The 16,720-nt window shown below is 29.2% G+C and overlaps 1 protein-coding gene across 1 annotated transcript in view; it reads right to left on the reverse strand.

Annotated features, from left to right (window-relative positions):
- Positions 1 to 16,720, reverse strand: part of LOC142326585 (uncharacterized) — a 354,985-nt gene that overhangs the window by 91,612 nt on the left and 246,653 nt on the right. The window contains exon 7 of the mRNA XM_075369170.1: positions 13,031 to 13,146. Coding sequence (XP_075225285.1) covers positions 13,031 to 13,146 — 116 coding nt within the window. The remainder of the gene's footprint in view (positions 1 to 13,030; positions 13,147 to 16,720) is intronic.

Raw genomic sequence — 16,720 nt, forward strand, 5'->3', positions numbered from 1 at the left:
ACACGAGTTAATCAAATGAAGAAATCTGTATTTTAAAAGAATACCACCGTATTATTTAAATAATTTTTCATTAATTCGATCATTTCCACTCGCCTTCCTATATTTAATTAATCTTAAAGCTACATCTAATTCCATCCAAGTGATTAAATTCACCAATGCTGATTCAAAATCATAACCCATTTCAGCCTGCTCTACAATAACAGCTTCATGATAATCATCATACCAAATACTACAAAAAATAATCCAACCATTCCTCTTCCGAGATCATCTCCAATTTCGCACCATATCTCCAATACTTTGTACACGTAAGCCCGTCGGCCATATAGATCATGCTCCAAGGAGTGTATAAATGTCTCCAAGCTATTTCTATCTCCATGAGCTTCTTGAACAACCCTTTTTGCAGCATTACTCTTCTGCTTATATAAATATGATAACCTTGTCTAGTATAGAGATGAGCACGTTTAATTGAAAAATACACTTTTTGTGTTTATTATTAATTAATTTTGCTAATGGCCAACGAAAAAGTGATACTTAGTCATGAAATGTGAAGAAATTTTTTTTTAAAGCTTTTATTTAGAGTCGCATCAACAATTACAGTCATCAGCGACTAAAGTAACACGTAAAGTTTCATGTAGTGTTACATAAAACAACAAAAATCATAAACAATAAAGAAACAGGAACAATAATGAATAAACATAGACAAGTAACAACAATAAATACAAACTAAAACACATAAATCAGACAAAAACCATTGTATTCTTCATTCCACAGTAGGAGAGGAACCGCACAGACGTTTTATACCTTCTTTCCGGTTTAGTACAAATTTCATATCTGAACCCAGGTCTAAGTTTTGTCGGATGGTTCCGAAGTTTCTTTTTGAAGAAAATTTATCTTGAGAAAATTGATGCAAACACAACATAAACTGATATAAACTAAATAAATTGGATTTTTATTTAAGAATGAAAAAATATAAAAAAATTTAGAGGTGTCATTAACCAAACTAAAAATCAATCTGCTAACATTTAACCGACTAAAGATTTTAGTTGTTTTAACAACTTTAAATGATTCAATTAAATGATCTTTTCGATAGTTTATATACAAAACATTGCGAAATTTTTTAAATAGTAAGTACGTCATTATCTTTACATTTTTCTTAAAAAGTTCAAATGCTAAAAATTAGGTTTTATCAATTCTGTCATTGTTTGGTATTATTAGAATTACTATTAGTAATTAATAATAAAAAAATAAAAAGTAAATAACAAAATAAAATAGGATTTTCTTAAAAATAATAAAAACATATTTTCTGCAAACAAATTTACTTATATCACTGAACAACACTCTTGTCTACCGATTCCGATTTTTACAACTCCATTTTGTTCAATTCTGTATGTAAATATAAGTATTAAATTTAAAATTAAATTATTTCGCCCGCGAAATATTTTTATTTTATTTTATGTTTTTTTAGTCAAGTAACCGGAAACAGGTGTAGCCAGTCGCGTCGAACATACAGCACCACTGATATTGGCTGTTAAGGTTAAGCCGCCGTGCCGCACATCTTCGCACTCCTTAAAAATCAAAATGAAAAAAACCCGAAAATGGTTTTTAGAAATTTATTTGAAAAATATTTGGAAGCTCAAATCTGCTGAATTCTTGTTTAGTATAGTCGGCAATGAGAAATAATTGCATTTATTTTTCAAAATGATATACCTTTCGTCACCTCTTTCATGGTCGAATTTCAAAAACATAACAATTTGATTTTTAGATACTTACATGAAGATTACCTACACCAATAATCAAGTTGATATCATTTATTTCCGAGAAATTAAAAAAAATAGTAAATTTCATTGTTATTCCATTTTAACTCTTTAAAGTCGGAATCTCAAAAAATATTTTCTGAGATTTTAAATAGTAAATATACATGTTTTTCTATTAAAAAGAACATGTATACAAATTTTTAATTAGTAATTTTTGCAGGGTTGATAATGAATCCCTCACAATATATTTTATATATATACACGTAGAGATATACATATTTTAAAATTTATTTTTTAAAGAATCTAAATAAATTAACATGCTAAATCGATTTTCATAACTAAATTCTTAATCAGCTTTTCAAAGTATCTATAAACTGGAAAAGGGGAAGAGTACCGGAAGCAATATAATTAAAGATAATAGTTGTTATGATTTATTTAGTTCGATAGAGTAACGTGCAGGTTGATAATTTTGTGTATTTATTGAGTGTGAAATTGGTTTTACGGTCTGTGCCAAATTGGCTAGGAACAGAATTACGAATATAAGTACAGGTACTGCATTAACAGAAGTTATAACGACAGAAACAAAGCCAAATTATCTGAAACAGCACTTCCATGATGGTGCAGAGGGGTAGTAGATTATTTTATTTTAAATTTCATTTAATTTACTCGATAAATTTTATTCCTGTGTTGGTTTTTATTATACAAATTGTAGTATTCATGTCCGTGGAAAACATTTATAATTTAAAATTTTACATGGTGTAATTTAGCGTGGGTTAAATAAATGTGTTACACATATAGTACTTTAATTCCTTTGTATAAAAAAAGCGACTAATAGCAAAAATAATTGAGCGTAAAGAACGTTATTGACTATTTATGACTTTTAACATTTAAATAAGTTAGTTGATAACAAATTATTGAAAAATTGTAAAAAAAAAACAATTTAGGGCAAAAAAATCCCTTTCGGCACGCCGGAAGGCGGAGGTAGATTTCACCGATGCTAAGTAAGGGGATAAAAAAAGTAGGGGATTTCCATCTTAAAGAAAAATTTCAAATTTAGTCAATACGACAATGGTTGTATGTGAAAAAAAGTTTCACATGTTTAACATACAACAAGCCCGATCTTCTTACAATTCCAGCAATATTTTGGTCATTTCTTGCCGTAAGGGTTTGTCATATCAAAAATTGTTTTAGACAAAAGTTTTAGGTAATGTTTAAAGTACTAACGATCACTTTAAACCGATTCAATACTTTGCTTATTAATGGAGGTACGATTCTTTTTTGTCTTCGAAATCCAATTTTTTCCACCTCCTAGACCAATGGTTAGTGATATCAAAAAACTTTACTTAAATACGTTTTAGGCCGTTATCCAAAGAATGGTAAGAACTGTAAACGAATTCTATATTTTACTTAATAGAAAAGTTATAGCGGTATTTTGGTTTTTCGAAAAAGCTCTCTCACTTCTACCAGTTATATGAAATTAATGTTTTTTTTTCATATATACTTTAACACTGAACTCGAATTTATGCTTTAGGTTTCATCATTCGGTGAAGAAAGTTACAGACTCGTTATTACCAAAGCAAAGGTATAATATACCTATAAAGAAAATTAAAATTTTCTTGACTGCTTCCATTTTCCGGCTATTAAATAATGAAAAATATATACAGTTGGAGTAACATACTGTATAAACCGCATAATACAGAGCTGCTGTAGTTGGTGTGATCGTCGAAGCCGTCTTCTATTGTTTGGTGCAGACGTCATAATAATTAATATTGTATAAAGATAAATTTTTTATATCAAAGTTATATTTAAAAAGAATAACATATCATATTTGAGATAATTTAAATGTGAAATTTGCTTCGATACGTTATTATGAACTAGATGATCTTTGATTTAACAAAAAATATTTAAATTTTATAATTTTCCAGCCATTTTGTATTAAGAAATGGTGTAGAAATATTTAAAAAAATTATAATTTTCAATAATCATCCTCTGCAGATAATTTTCATTTTAAAGACGCTTTGTACATGAAATAATCTGAGATCAGTTTATTTCTCACTTCAACGAAAAGATTTATTAATCAAGATTATTTTAATAGAAATAAATAAATAACCATAATAGCAACGTATTACTAACACTTAGCCCTGAATGTACACTACTATAAACCTACGTAAAAAAACACATTCATGTAAATAAAAACTGAATAAATGAGAATTCATTCTTGTAAAACAATTAAGAATAAATTCTCATTTAATTAGTACCTCATATTTGTTTACACCTTTTCTATATATTAAAGTAATGATTTCTGCTTCATTAGGACATATGAATTATATTACCTTACATTTTAATTATTTAACTATATTCTTTATTCAAAATTTATATTTTCTTAGGTTGTGATGAAACAGAGATCTCTGAGAAAACAAGTAATATATAAGAAAAAAAGGAAAATGTAAAAATTATTCAATCCAAACAAATAAAAATGTAAATATTCGTTTTTTCAAAATTTTAAATCTCCGAAAGTTCTTCACCGATTGTTTTGATATTTTGACACAACGTTGCATTCGAATACGCGCGTGTTTTTATATACCTCAGCTGTGACAGATGATGGATGATGTGAAATCATCCGACCAGATGATTTCATCAAGAATCTAATTTGAGTATATAAACTTAATATTTTTTATTAATTAAGGGATATATTAAGGGGAAGATTTGAGGAAAATGACAGGGAAGGTAGTAGTACAGGTAGAGAACAGGTAGGTACAGGTAGGGATGTTGTATGACAGAGAAGGTACGCATAAATGCACAGGTAATGAAAGCATAAATTACATGTTGTTTCTACCTGTGACAGGTAAAAACATGCTTTTTTAAAAAAAAAAACAGCGCTATCTGTTTAACGTAAAAGCAAAACATGCTATACTAAATATTTTACGATTCCATATTCTAAATATTTACGATATTTTTGCTATACGAATATTTTTCCGATAGTGTGTCCGCTGTAGATTAAAAAAACTACTGGACCGATTTACACGCAAGCCAAAAGGAAGAAAGGGAAAAATCGAAAAAGGTAAAAAAGAAAGAAGGGAAGGATGGAAAAAGAAAAAATGGGGAAACGGGGAAAGGAAATGGAAAGTGGAAATGATAAAAAAGAAAAGAGAAAGGGGGAAATTGGGAAGAGGAATGGGAAAATTAAAATAAGGGAAAGAAAAACGATGGAAGGAATGGGAAAGGTGGATGAAAAGGGATCTTGGGATATGTAAAGGGGAAATGAGGGAAAGGGAAGGGATATGGTAAAACTGAAAATGGGAAAAAAGAAAATTGGAAGAGGGAAATGGGTAAAAAGGGAAAAGAAAAGGGGAAAGATAAAAGGGAAAGGAAAGGTTAAATTTTGTGAAGTTCCGTAATGTTCATTTTGTTAATGTTTTATCGAAATTCAATTGTGTGTATATATATATATATATATATTAAGCAGAATTATATTGAATATATATATATATATATACCATATGTACTATATGTACGTTCATTCTTTCTGTCACAGAATATTTTACATGTAGCTTAGGGTAGTCTAGAAATTTGACAGCGGGGAAGAATTGAGGAAAAAGAGTGAGCAGGTAGGTACAGGTAGGGAAGGTAGTAGGACAGACAAGGTAAGCATAAATGCACAGGTAATGAAAGCATAAATTACATGTTGTATCCTGACAATCTTAATCCCCTGACCCTCTTCTATTCTCCAATATAGCATTTAGATTACATACAATATTTGTAAATCATTAACATAATGGAGATTTCGTAATATAAATAACAAACTTGTCAGCAATAAGTATATTGCGTACAAAGAATATACGTAAAAGCTTGCTTGCACGAGGCAGACAGTCGCTGTGCGGGCAATATATTACTCTTTTCTCGTAATTTTAGGCTCATTCAGAAACCGAATATTACGCAATATAGCGTGTTTAACTATTTTCATAAATAGCAAAAATTCTTTCCACAATTAAAATTTATTATAAATATGTTTAATTTAAGACTGCAATTTCTAATATTTCTTACTGCATACAGTACAAAAACGAACAATTTTACTGTATTAATAGACTATTACTACTAAACTCTCTCCATCGAGTGTGTCATATACTTAATATGAATAGGTTTGAGTTAGCCTATATTTATACGCATTTGTTGTAACGGGTATTAGTATTGATTATGTTCATTGTAATAAACATAATCATCAATTATGTTGGCGGAAGGTGTGCGGATTTTGGGTGGAGGATGAGTGAAAGCCCTGAACAAATTTAAGATGATATTTATTGTACGCGTTGTTTGTGATGACAATAAAACACTTTGTAGATAAGCACGTGAAATAATTAATAATGTGTTTATGAGTTAAGAAAATTAAAAGATGACAAACATGTAATACGCATTCAAAAATATGAAGAAAGAACCGCTGCAGCTGCAGCTTGTGGAATTTCAAAATCACAAGTTCAAAAACTTCGAAATGGAAAGCATGATTTTCTTAAATCTAAATCACAGTCGTGCTTATTCAGCATACCAAAAAAGTATAAACAACGTTCAAAATCAGTCAATGGATAGGACAGTATTGTTCAAGGCATTATAAATTACAGCTAGAGTTTCAATCAAAACATAATAACTTGCCTACATTAAATAAATTACGCGAAGAACTTCAAAAGAGTATTCAATTTAAAGGTTCTAGAACTACACTAGCAGCTAGGCTTTGTGGTGTAAAACTGATAATAATAGGAAACGTTTGATTGAGAAAGAAGATATTCTGTGCAAGAGAATAGAATAGTTAAGAAAAATGATAAAAACGGAAAACGAGTTCAAAAAACGTTGACTATCACGACTGTTAACAACAGTTTCATGAAGTGGGCATCTGAAAAATTAATTCCTAGTCAGTGGTTGTTATCGATAATGCGCCATACCACAATGCATTTCTAGAGAAGCCTCCGAATTCAAATGATGGAAAAGTGGCACGATTAACTGATTAGAAAAGAACAATATTCTTTTTAATATAGCAGTGTTAAAACCACAATTGTATGACAATTAAATCACATAGAAATTTAGAAAAAGTACAGTTTTGATTAACTATTAAAAAAACGCGGACATCAGACATTCTGCGACTTCCACCTTACCATCCCGATTTAAATCCGATCGACAGAGTATCGTCGGCTCTGAATAGATATGATGGTATTAACAACATCAATAACATTAACGTCGGATATTAAAAAATTAGCTGAGGAAAGAATGAATGAAGTGAATAATGATTGGAAACCGTATTGCGATCGTATAAAAAAAAAATCTGAAACTGGGTTTAAGAAGCTCGCTTATTGACGGAATGACCGATAAATTTATCATACATCTAGAAGTAGTGAAAATGACTGTTCTGGTGAAGATAGAGAAGATGGTGAACTTGCACAGGAACTGGACATACGAGTGTAATAAAATTTTAAGTGAGAGTTAATAATAATAAAAATAGTACATTCAGCAATGAAAACAATCGTACAAAAAAAAAAGAATTTGAAAATTCTACACAATAAATATTCCAAAGATTATACAAAAAAGAATTGTGCGATAATAATTTTAGATCTAATTTAGAGTAATTACGTATACAGTACACATTCAAGCAATAGTTAAAGTTTTTTAGTTTAAAATACATCTAAATTAAAATTCTTGGTTTTGCAATCTTCATTTATTGAATTCTTAATACTAATTACGTAATAATGAATTATAACAAATAAAACATGAAAATTGTAATAAATTAAACGTGCATAAATAAATATGACATTAAATGTGATGTGTTAAATGTCATTATTGGATGTGTTTAAATGTTTTCAAGTTCGGTAGTAATGTAGTCTCGACCTTCTCCAACACAAGCTTTTATTTTCATTGTACGTACTGTACTCGAATGAAGTTTATGAAAATATGTATGATTTATTCATTTTGAATTGGTATCAAATACCTTTAAAATTATAGAAGATTTATAATTCTCAATCTACAGAAATTATTTTTTTCATTTTAAGATTCACTGTATGTACTTTAATGAATATTTTGTTCAGCTTTGAGAAAATACTGATTAATACTATTTTACTTTAACTTTTACAAAATACAACAAATTTATAGTTTATATTGATTAGGATTCTACCTAAAAATAAATAAAGTAATTTACAATTAATCAGACTGAAACCTATCTCAAAACAGAACTATATTTTATTTTAAAAAATTTGTTAAGTATAAATATTCTTCATGGACATTACAACGCATTAAATCATATTAATTAATCGATCCAGAGGGCTAAGCTTTATATGCATAGTGATTCAGGAGGAAAGGGAAATAATTTGGGGATCGATTCTAAAGCTTGAAATAAGGAAAATATTTCGCTGGGATTTCATTTCCCCCCGATGAAAAGAAATCATATTGAAATTTGTTTTTATATAAGGGGCAAACTTGATAGTTCTTATGTTTGTTGACTTGAAAAATCTAATAAAACAGGTCCAGAACTATATCGCCTGTAGTTTTCATGATATTCAACGTAAAACAGAAAAATTCGGTGACGAAAAACACGTCTTTTTAGACTTGAAGTACAATAACTTTGTTAAATGAGTAATAAACGCGTAAATTTTATTATCAAAACTTGTAGAGCATTTAATTTTGAGAAAATTGATGTAATAAAGGGTATTAAAAAACAATAATCAATTTTTATTATTAAAAACGATACAGAACAAAACTTAACAGAAATATGTTATTTGTAACAATTAAAAATAGCTTTTTGGACATATGAACATTTTGCACAGATTTCCCTTTCCTATTGAATCACCCTGAATATATATATATATATATATATGTGTATATTCGTGTTGGTGGTTGGTATCGCAAAGCTTCTCCCTCATTAATGAACACAACACTACCGTGTTGTAACCTAATTACAATGCGGTTTGTTGTATTTGCTATATTCAAATAGAATATTCTTTTTCTAACAATTTACGTAAAAATTTATTATACAGCAGATTTAAATACGGGCGATGGGAAAATAGGAAAATACTGACATTTTTAACTGCTATCCATTCGCTTCTTTGTTGTTTGCAACACTTATTTTATTGCAATTGTCTGAACGCATACATTAATGTTAAAAGTTTTGGAGCTTTACCTTGAATTACTAATTTTATAAATATATTTTGCCCTAAAAACTATGAACAATCGGGAATAATATTTGTTTGGTAACTGTAGTACTTGTGCTAATATTACAGTGTGTGTAGTTTTATTAATTAGCAAAAAGCCGAAGAGTCGAGGGGAGCATAACAATGTTTACTGTGTTCAATAACGTAAAGACTAAATCAACTTTATTTTCCATGAAAGTGTTTCCACAGGTACACCAATCACGTTTAATGGTAACGAAAAACGATGAAATCTAAGATTATTTTTTTAAAAACTTCTTAAAGTATAATTAAATAAAATAAATCATATTTTTACAACCGTTTTTATCCGAATGAAAAAAAAAAATTAAATATATAATGAAATTCAACAATTCGACTTGTATGATTATGTTTTTTTATGTGTAATTATGCTTTCCGATTCCCAAAAAGCGACGATTTCGATGATTAGAATTTTATTTTGAAGAGGAAATTTCTCTGCAATTTTGTTACATATTTATACTTGATACCTTTAGAGAAATGTTTTTAAATAAAAAAATTACACGGTACGGAAAGACGATCTTAAAATATTTTTTAATTCATCATCATCTTCATTGGATAGCACTGGATAAACGTATGTTAATAACATATAGCCTGATCATTCATTTAAAATATAAATTTAAAACACTATTCCGTATTACAGAGAGCTTTAATTCATGCAATTTTTACAAGTCCTTTCTCTAAATTCCTTTCCTTATTTTTATCAAAACAAAATAAGTTTCTTGCCTCTGCGTTTTTGTGATTGGGATATTTCTACGGAGGCAACGATTTTATCGTTGTCCTAACCAAATTTCAGATAAACTTAAAAAAAAAAATTAAAATAAAATAAACTTTCATAAAACTGAGATCGATCTTAAAAACAACCCCCGTAAAAAATCAAAATTAAAACGTTTTTAATACTTTTATACGTTTTTTTTTTGTAATTCAGCATTAAATTAAAAGATATAATTGTTTTTAATTTGGCGTCAATAAATAAAAGTTACAGTTTAATAAATTTGGAAAAAATTATTATTTTAATTTTTTAATGTGGCTTTTTTAAAAAAGTCAGTCGTAATTTTTTACACGACTGCCCAAAAAAGAATGTAAGGTATTTAGGGTGTATGCATGTACGTTTCTTTGTTCCACCGTAGTAGTACAACGGCTGAATCGATTTAGATGTATGATGTATGACCTTGCATTGGAATACTTACGTTACCGGGAGTATCATAAGCTCTGAATATATATATAAATTTAATTTAATTTAATATATATATTTTTTTTAATTGAAAAAATTAACCTATTTACAAAATTGTCATCCGCTCGCTTTTTAATTATCCTATATTAAAGGACAGTTTTTAATTTTTAATATTTATCACTTGTTTAAACATTTATTTTACTATAAATTTATTTATTCTTTTTTATATATTCATATTTAATTTTTTAAGAATGGAATACTACGATTCCATACACATGTAATCATTTTGAACGTTAATAATAAAATAAATATGTTTTTAAGGAATTATATTGCAAAATGAAGAAAATTAGTGAAAAAAGTTATTACTTAATATTTAAATGACGTTTGTCTTTTTTTAAACAACATATATCAAAATGTATTAGCTTATAAATAGTCGAAATTATCTATTAAAGTTCATTAAAAAAAATTAATAAACCTAAAAATATAAAACGATCTTTAATACTTACACCATAAGAATGAAATATCGAGAAAAAATTTTTATAAAAGATGCCGAGCTAATATGTAAAATAAATGTTATTAAATGACTGTAAGTAATAGACTTATTAGAAAGGATAAACGCGATCAAAACTGAATAACAAACGCATTTAAGCCAAAATCACGATCAGCTGCGGTTTTTCAATGAAGCCAGTAAATTTTAACCTCGCATTTAATAGCCATAAAATTTTAATTAAAACCAATTATTTTCATCGACAATTTATTTTTTAATGATTATCTTACTTTCACCTCATATAATAAATCAAATATTTTCATGGAATAAAATATAAATCTTTATCACTTAAAAAAGGAAGAATTTATACATATCTAGTTTTGAAGTTAATTTTAGGATTTATTTACGAACAAAAAAAATTATAATTTTATTAATAACTTAAAAATTATGAAATAACTTAAAAAAACCACCTTATATTTCAACTAGGAAATATTTGAAATATTATAGCTCTTGAAATTTTTAACATAAAAAACATTTTCATTTGAGGGATATAATCTCGCATACATTTTGCGTATGTCAATGAAATGAAAGCTTCAACTGCAAGGAGTTCTGTAATTAGTTCAATAAAAAAAAAAAAAAAAAAAAAAAAAAAAAAAAAAAAAAAAAATTCCTTCTAGAGACATTTTGTGAAATGATAAACAGGATTTAAATTTTCATTAATCATTAATAAAGGAGTAAAATTATTAAGAAAAGATAGAGCAGATGAAGAGTCTTATTATAATTGGGAGAAAAAGTCTTTTTTTTAGCTCGCTAGTTTGGAACTAATTCACACGTTTGAAAGTTTTACTCGTAATGATACTGACGTATTGCATGGTTTATCAAAAAAATCTGATGTGGGCACTACAAGATTCCTTGTACGCCTAGTAAATTTCATATACACATTTTTAAAAGGTCATACGATTTTATTTCACTAATAACTTCTGACTTTTTGCATATTTAAAAAAAATATTATTATTGAATTATTATTTATTGTAAAACTTTCTTTACAATCGGAGGTTAATAATTATTAATAAATCAATATATTTAAATTAAAAAAAAAGCTAAAATAAGGAAATGAAGTCGAATTTGAACCGATGTGCCTTTACCTTGTAAAATCAAAATATTTCATTAATTAAAATTTCATTTGGCTATAACTCTGGAACCAATGAAAATAAGTATCACTTATGATATATCTTTGAAAACCTCTCAATAAGGGCTTATTACTGCAGTAGCAGTAGAAAGAAAAAGTAAAAAATCCAGTTTTTTTTTTGGTTGGTTTTGACTCTTGGTCCAGTTGATTGCAATCAAAAGGGGAGGTTACAACTAGATGTTAAAACAGTCCTAAATCCAAAATTTCAACATCCTACAGCTGATAGTTTTTGAGTTATGCGAAATACATACGTATGTACGTACAGACATCACGGTGAAATTAGTCAAAATGTATTCAGGGATGGTCAAAATGGATATTTCCTTTGAAATCTAAAAACCGAAATTTTTCGCGATCACAGTACTTCTTTTACTTCGTACAAGGAAGTAAAAATAAAAAACATAAGTTCACCTCCAAATTTCAATCATTATTATGAAAAGAATTACTAAAAAATTAAATTCATAGAAATAATATAAAGAAAGTAGTAAAAAATCTATTTAAGATTGGTAATATTTTAGAAAAAAATTACTAGTAATTATTAACTTTTAAAGTGTATTATTTAAAAGGAAAAATGAAAGTATTTTTTGTTGATACAAGCATAAATACATGCGAAATGTATGTCAGTTTTAGAATCGTTTTCTTCGGTAGTGTAAACGCAACTCTAGTGAATCCTTAACCTTATTTTCGTTCCAAGTTTGTTTATTCTGTTATTGAACTATTGCAAAGTAACAGTTTCTAGAGCTCAGAAACTGTTACTTTATCGGAGATGGAAATAAAATATTTTTTCTTTTAATACTGTAACTCTTGAAACTCTTGCACTAGAACGATAAAACTCCGCTGACAAACCGGAAATACTATAAAAAAATTTATCTTAGGAACAATCATTATTATAAGATTTGCAGTTATAGTATAATATGGTTTGAAAGACAACTTGAAACTGATTAAAAATCAGAAATCTCTTTCTGCTATAATTTGAAAAACGTTCAGATAACTTTTTTAACAGAAATTATCTATAATAAACCAAAAACGTACGAGATGTAACAAACACTGTGCATAATACAATTTATAAATTAACTCCCAGGAGCTAATTACTTCTACAGTTAAGCTTCATGTTTATTTATAAGCCGACAACAAAACCGGCTTGAAAAATAAATCGACATCTTAAGTTAATGATATGGGGTAAAAAAAATTACAATTTAAAGCACATATTGATGAAATAATAATGATAGTCACCTTCATTTCTTCGCAGATTTGTTTAGCTGTCTGCCAGGTTACTTGCGGGTAACTGGCGAACAAATAACAGGAGTTGTTGAACATATGTAACCGATCATCCGGACACTCGGCCGACACTGAAAAAAGAAAACAATAATTTTAAATAATGAAATATTTTTTAAAAATTAGGTAGATTGTATAAATTTTGCACTCACTTGTGTGTGTGTGTGTGTGTGTGTGTGTGTGTGTGTGTGTGCGCGCGTGTGTGTGTGTGTGTGTGTGTGTGTGGGCGCGCGCGCATGTGAGCATCCATGCGTGTGGACGGAGGAGTAGATTGGAAGTGCGAACATATACACATATACGATTTAAATTATATACTTATATCTTTAATAATATTGTACATTTGACGGATTTTCTACAAGCTTTTTGGAAAAGTATTTGGCTGAGACTGTACCTGGTAAAGTGTAATTTATGGATTAAAAACAATATAAGACTGTGATATAGTCTTAAACTATTTTTTTAGAGAAATAAAAATTTTACTCAGATCAGTAGGTATAGTCAGTATGTATTATGAAAAACGCAATAAAACCTTGATTGGAGGAGGATCATTACCAAATAGAAAATAAAAGAGGTTAATATTCAACTTAATAACTAAAAATAACTAATTAATATATGAAGCAAAAATAAAAAAAATAATATCTGTATATAGTAAGTAAATAAATTCAGTACAAAAAAAAAAGACAATGGAGACTTAATGGAAATTAGTTAAGCACGAGTTATTTGCAAAGTTACACGAGGATGCAGAAAATTCTGTTTGTTTATTAATTTTTAATTACATTGTATACGATTTTTTGTATTAATATTAATTTAAAAAATTAATAACTGGTTATATCAAAGAAAATAATTTAATTTTCTCTTAAATAGTCGGAGGATTTTTAAATGGGTCAGTAATTTATTAAAAATTTTAATGAAAACAAAAAGCCCTTTCACGTGCGCTGAAGTATTTTATTGTACACGCGAATTTTTTCCTGTTTTCTGGTTTTACAGAGGTGAGACAGTGGCGCAAAAACGATATTCACCTAAGGTGGATATTGTTTTTGTTTTTTTGAAATAAACTACTCTTTTATTATTTTTCTTATAAAACGAAAGTACCAAATTCGTAAATATAAAACGACAGAAAGTTGAACTTTTAAATTTATCAATATTAGTTTTCCAATAATATTAGTTTGCAGAAATAATATGGTTTCATTTTATCGTAGATGAAATGGATTTGATCATCCCATTAGAATTCAGACACCTAAAAATTTCACTAAGTAACTGATACTATTATTATCATAAATCAACATATACATAATTTTTGTTTGTTTTGTTTTTGCTTTTGTTTAGTGATATTGCCACATAAGCTTGAAGCTTGTTCTTGGAGTATGGAAATGGAATTTTATAGCGTTGAAAATTGCCATATCAGTCCGGGATTCGAACCCGGGACCTCCGGATGAAAGGCCGAAACGATACAACTCCGCCACGGAGACCTGTAAAGCGCAATTAAGAGTTTAATTTACATTAAAAGTTAGATACAAAAAATGGATTCTAATAAATTACTTTTTGAGCTTTTAACAAAATTTGCTAGTTCTTTTTAGTTGTGATCTACGAAGAGAAACATTTCAACAAACTAGTAGGATGTTACAATTAAAAAAAAGAAAGACTGCGGAGTATTACATGTCTTTATCAATCTCTAGTATGTCAACAAATCTGTAATGAGAATAAAAATCATAGTAGAAGTAGCGTATAGGTAACCCTTTTGTTTAAAGGGGTACATACGTATTGTTTTTCATCCTTCTGCCCCTGGGAAGGATCCGCATCCAAGCAACTAATACTCAATCCCACGGGTGTCCCTCCGACTCTAACGGGCCTCCCCGCTTACGGGTTGTAAGTCCAGCATGACAGGTCAGCCCGCCGGTTCCGGATCTTTTCTCCTTCACCCTTTGCCTCAAACCCCCGGTGATGAAACTGAGCCCACCTATGCTGTTCCCAGGAACCATCATCAGGAGTCGGGAGTATCTTTCGGGTTTTTTTATATTTCTTTTTTGTGGTACTTAACTTCCACCACTGAAATAGCTCCCTCTTATCTACCCCTTGATAGGGGGAGTCCGGCCCAGCTATACTGTTCCTGAGACCCCCTACCTCGGACAGAGGGATCGTCGCTTCCTATTCCAGATTGTAGGTATTTATATAGTTGGTCGTCGTGTCTTTTCCTTCGAATCGACGTTTCTCACGTTCTCAATCAGGTATTCCCTAACGCTCTGAGTACCAGAGCCTATAATCCTCCTCCTTTGTCGTAATAATGTAGATAATTAGGCCTTCAACTTGTTTCCACTGTTGGGGACAGCTACCATATAGGCGACTATATTCTCCGGCGTCAGTGTTAGTAGACACTGAGCCTATCTCTTTGCGAATCCGACCTCTTAGGACATCGGAAAAACGTGTGTTCCGGGGAATCCCATTCCCCGCAGTATATACATTCACCAACCGGCCGCCTGTTAAAGCGGCCGAGATACAAACCCGAACTACAAAGATCAAAACGCAATCTCAAACTCTGTCCATCTTAAACTAAAAATAAATCTATAACCGCCACTAAAATTTAAATACCCGCCAAACAAAATTAATACCCAGAAGCAAGGGACTGATGTCCAGTCTCGGCAATGAATAGGGAGATAAAATATCCCCCGACATTCTTTCATTTCGAAAACCAAACGGCTTTTTTCTCTAGTTTACAGCTCACCGAAGGCCTTTAACTATATAAACTATTGCGTAATTACCTATATTTTATAATTAATTTCAGAATTATTATAATATACGTGGAACGGGGGAATTCACTAATAGTAAAGGATTCATAACGCTCTAGAAGTGATCCTTGAAAAAAAGGTAAAAATTCAGATCAGTGTCTCCTTCCATCTACACCAAGAACCTCTACTGCCTTCGTGTGCTCCTAAGGAAAGACTGGAATTATGTAAAGATGAAAAATCAATCAGTTTTATGCACAGGATATTAAAAAATGATATGGCAATAGTGATTTTGGATATTTGGTCAGTTTTGTTTTGAAAAAGTAGAATTTTTTAAATTTGTATTTGCTTTCTATAAACTTAATTTATATTAATTTTCTGAAAAATAAATTTTTAAAAATACTGTCCGTTTAATAGCAATTTAACAAGACTAATTTACGACAAACCTAAAAAAAAACATTATTTTTCACTACAATTTTTTTGAGCTTTCCAACAATTTTATCGGATATTCCTGGAAATAAGTTTTCAACATCTCATTTCTTTTCTGAGAAAACAGTTATACGATCTGTTTTATTAAATTTTTCTGGTCAAAAAATTAAAAACCTACCAAATTTTCCACTTAATTTGGGTTCGAAGATTACGGCTTCATTTAACCCTTAGAGAAGATATCAGGCTGAAATATTTCCCTAGCTATATCTTAAATAAACCATCTGCAAAAGTAATATTTATAGCAACATTTCTACTCGCATTAATGTAGCAGATCAGTTCCCATATTATTGCCATGCCGTTTTGAATCACCATACCTACCTACCTTACTTATCCTTTTCTCATACACGGATAACTTATAAAATCTTCTCACTCACTTTACTAGTACGGAGAGTAACTAGAAAACTGAGTGAAAAACACCGTTCAAGGACTGATTTGATCAACA

The sequence above is a fragment of the Lycorma delicatula genome, chromosome 6, assembly GCF_047948215.1.
Source record: "Lycorma delicatula isolate Av1 chromosome 6, ASM4794821v1, whole genome shotgun sequence".
Classification (NCBI taxonomy): domain Eukaryota; kingdom Metazoa; phylum Arthropoda; class Insecta; order Hemiptera; family Fulgoridae; genus Lycorma; species Lycorma delicatula.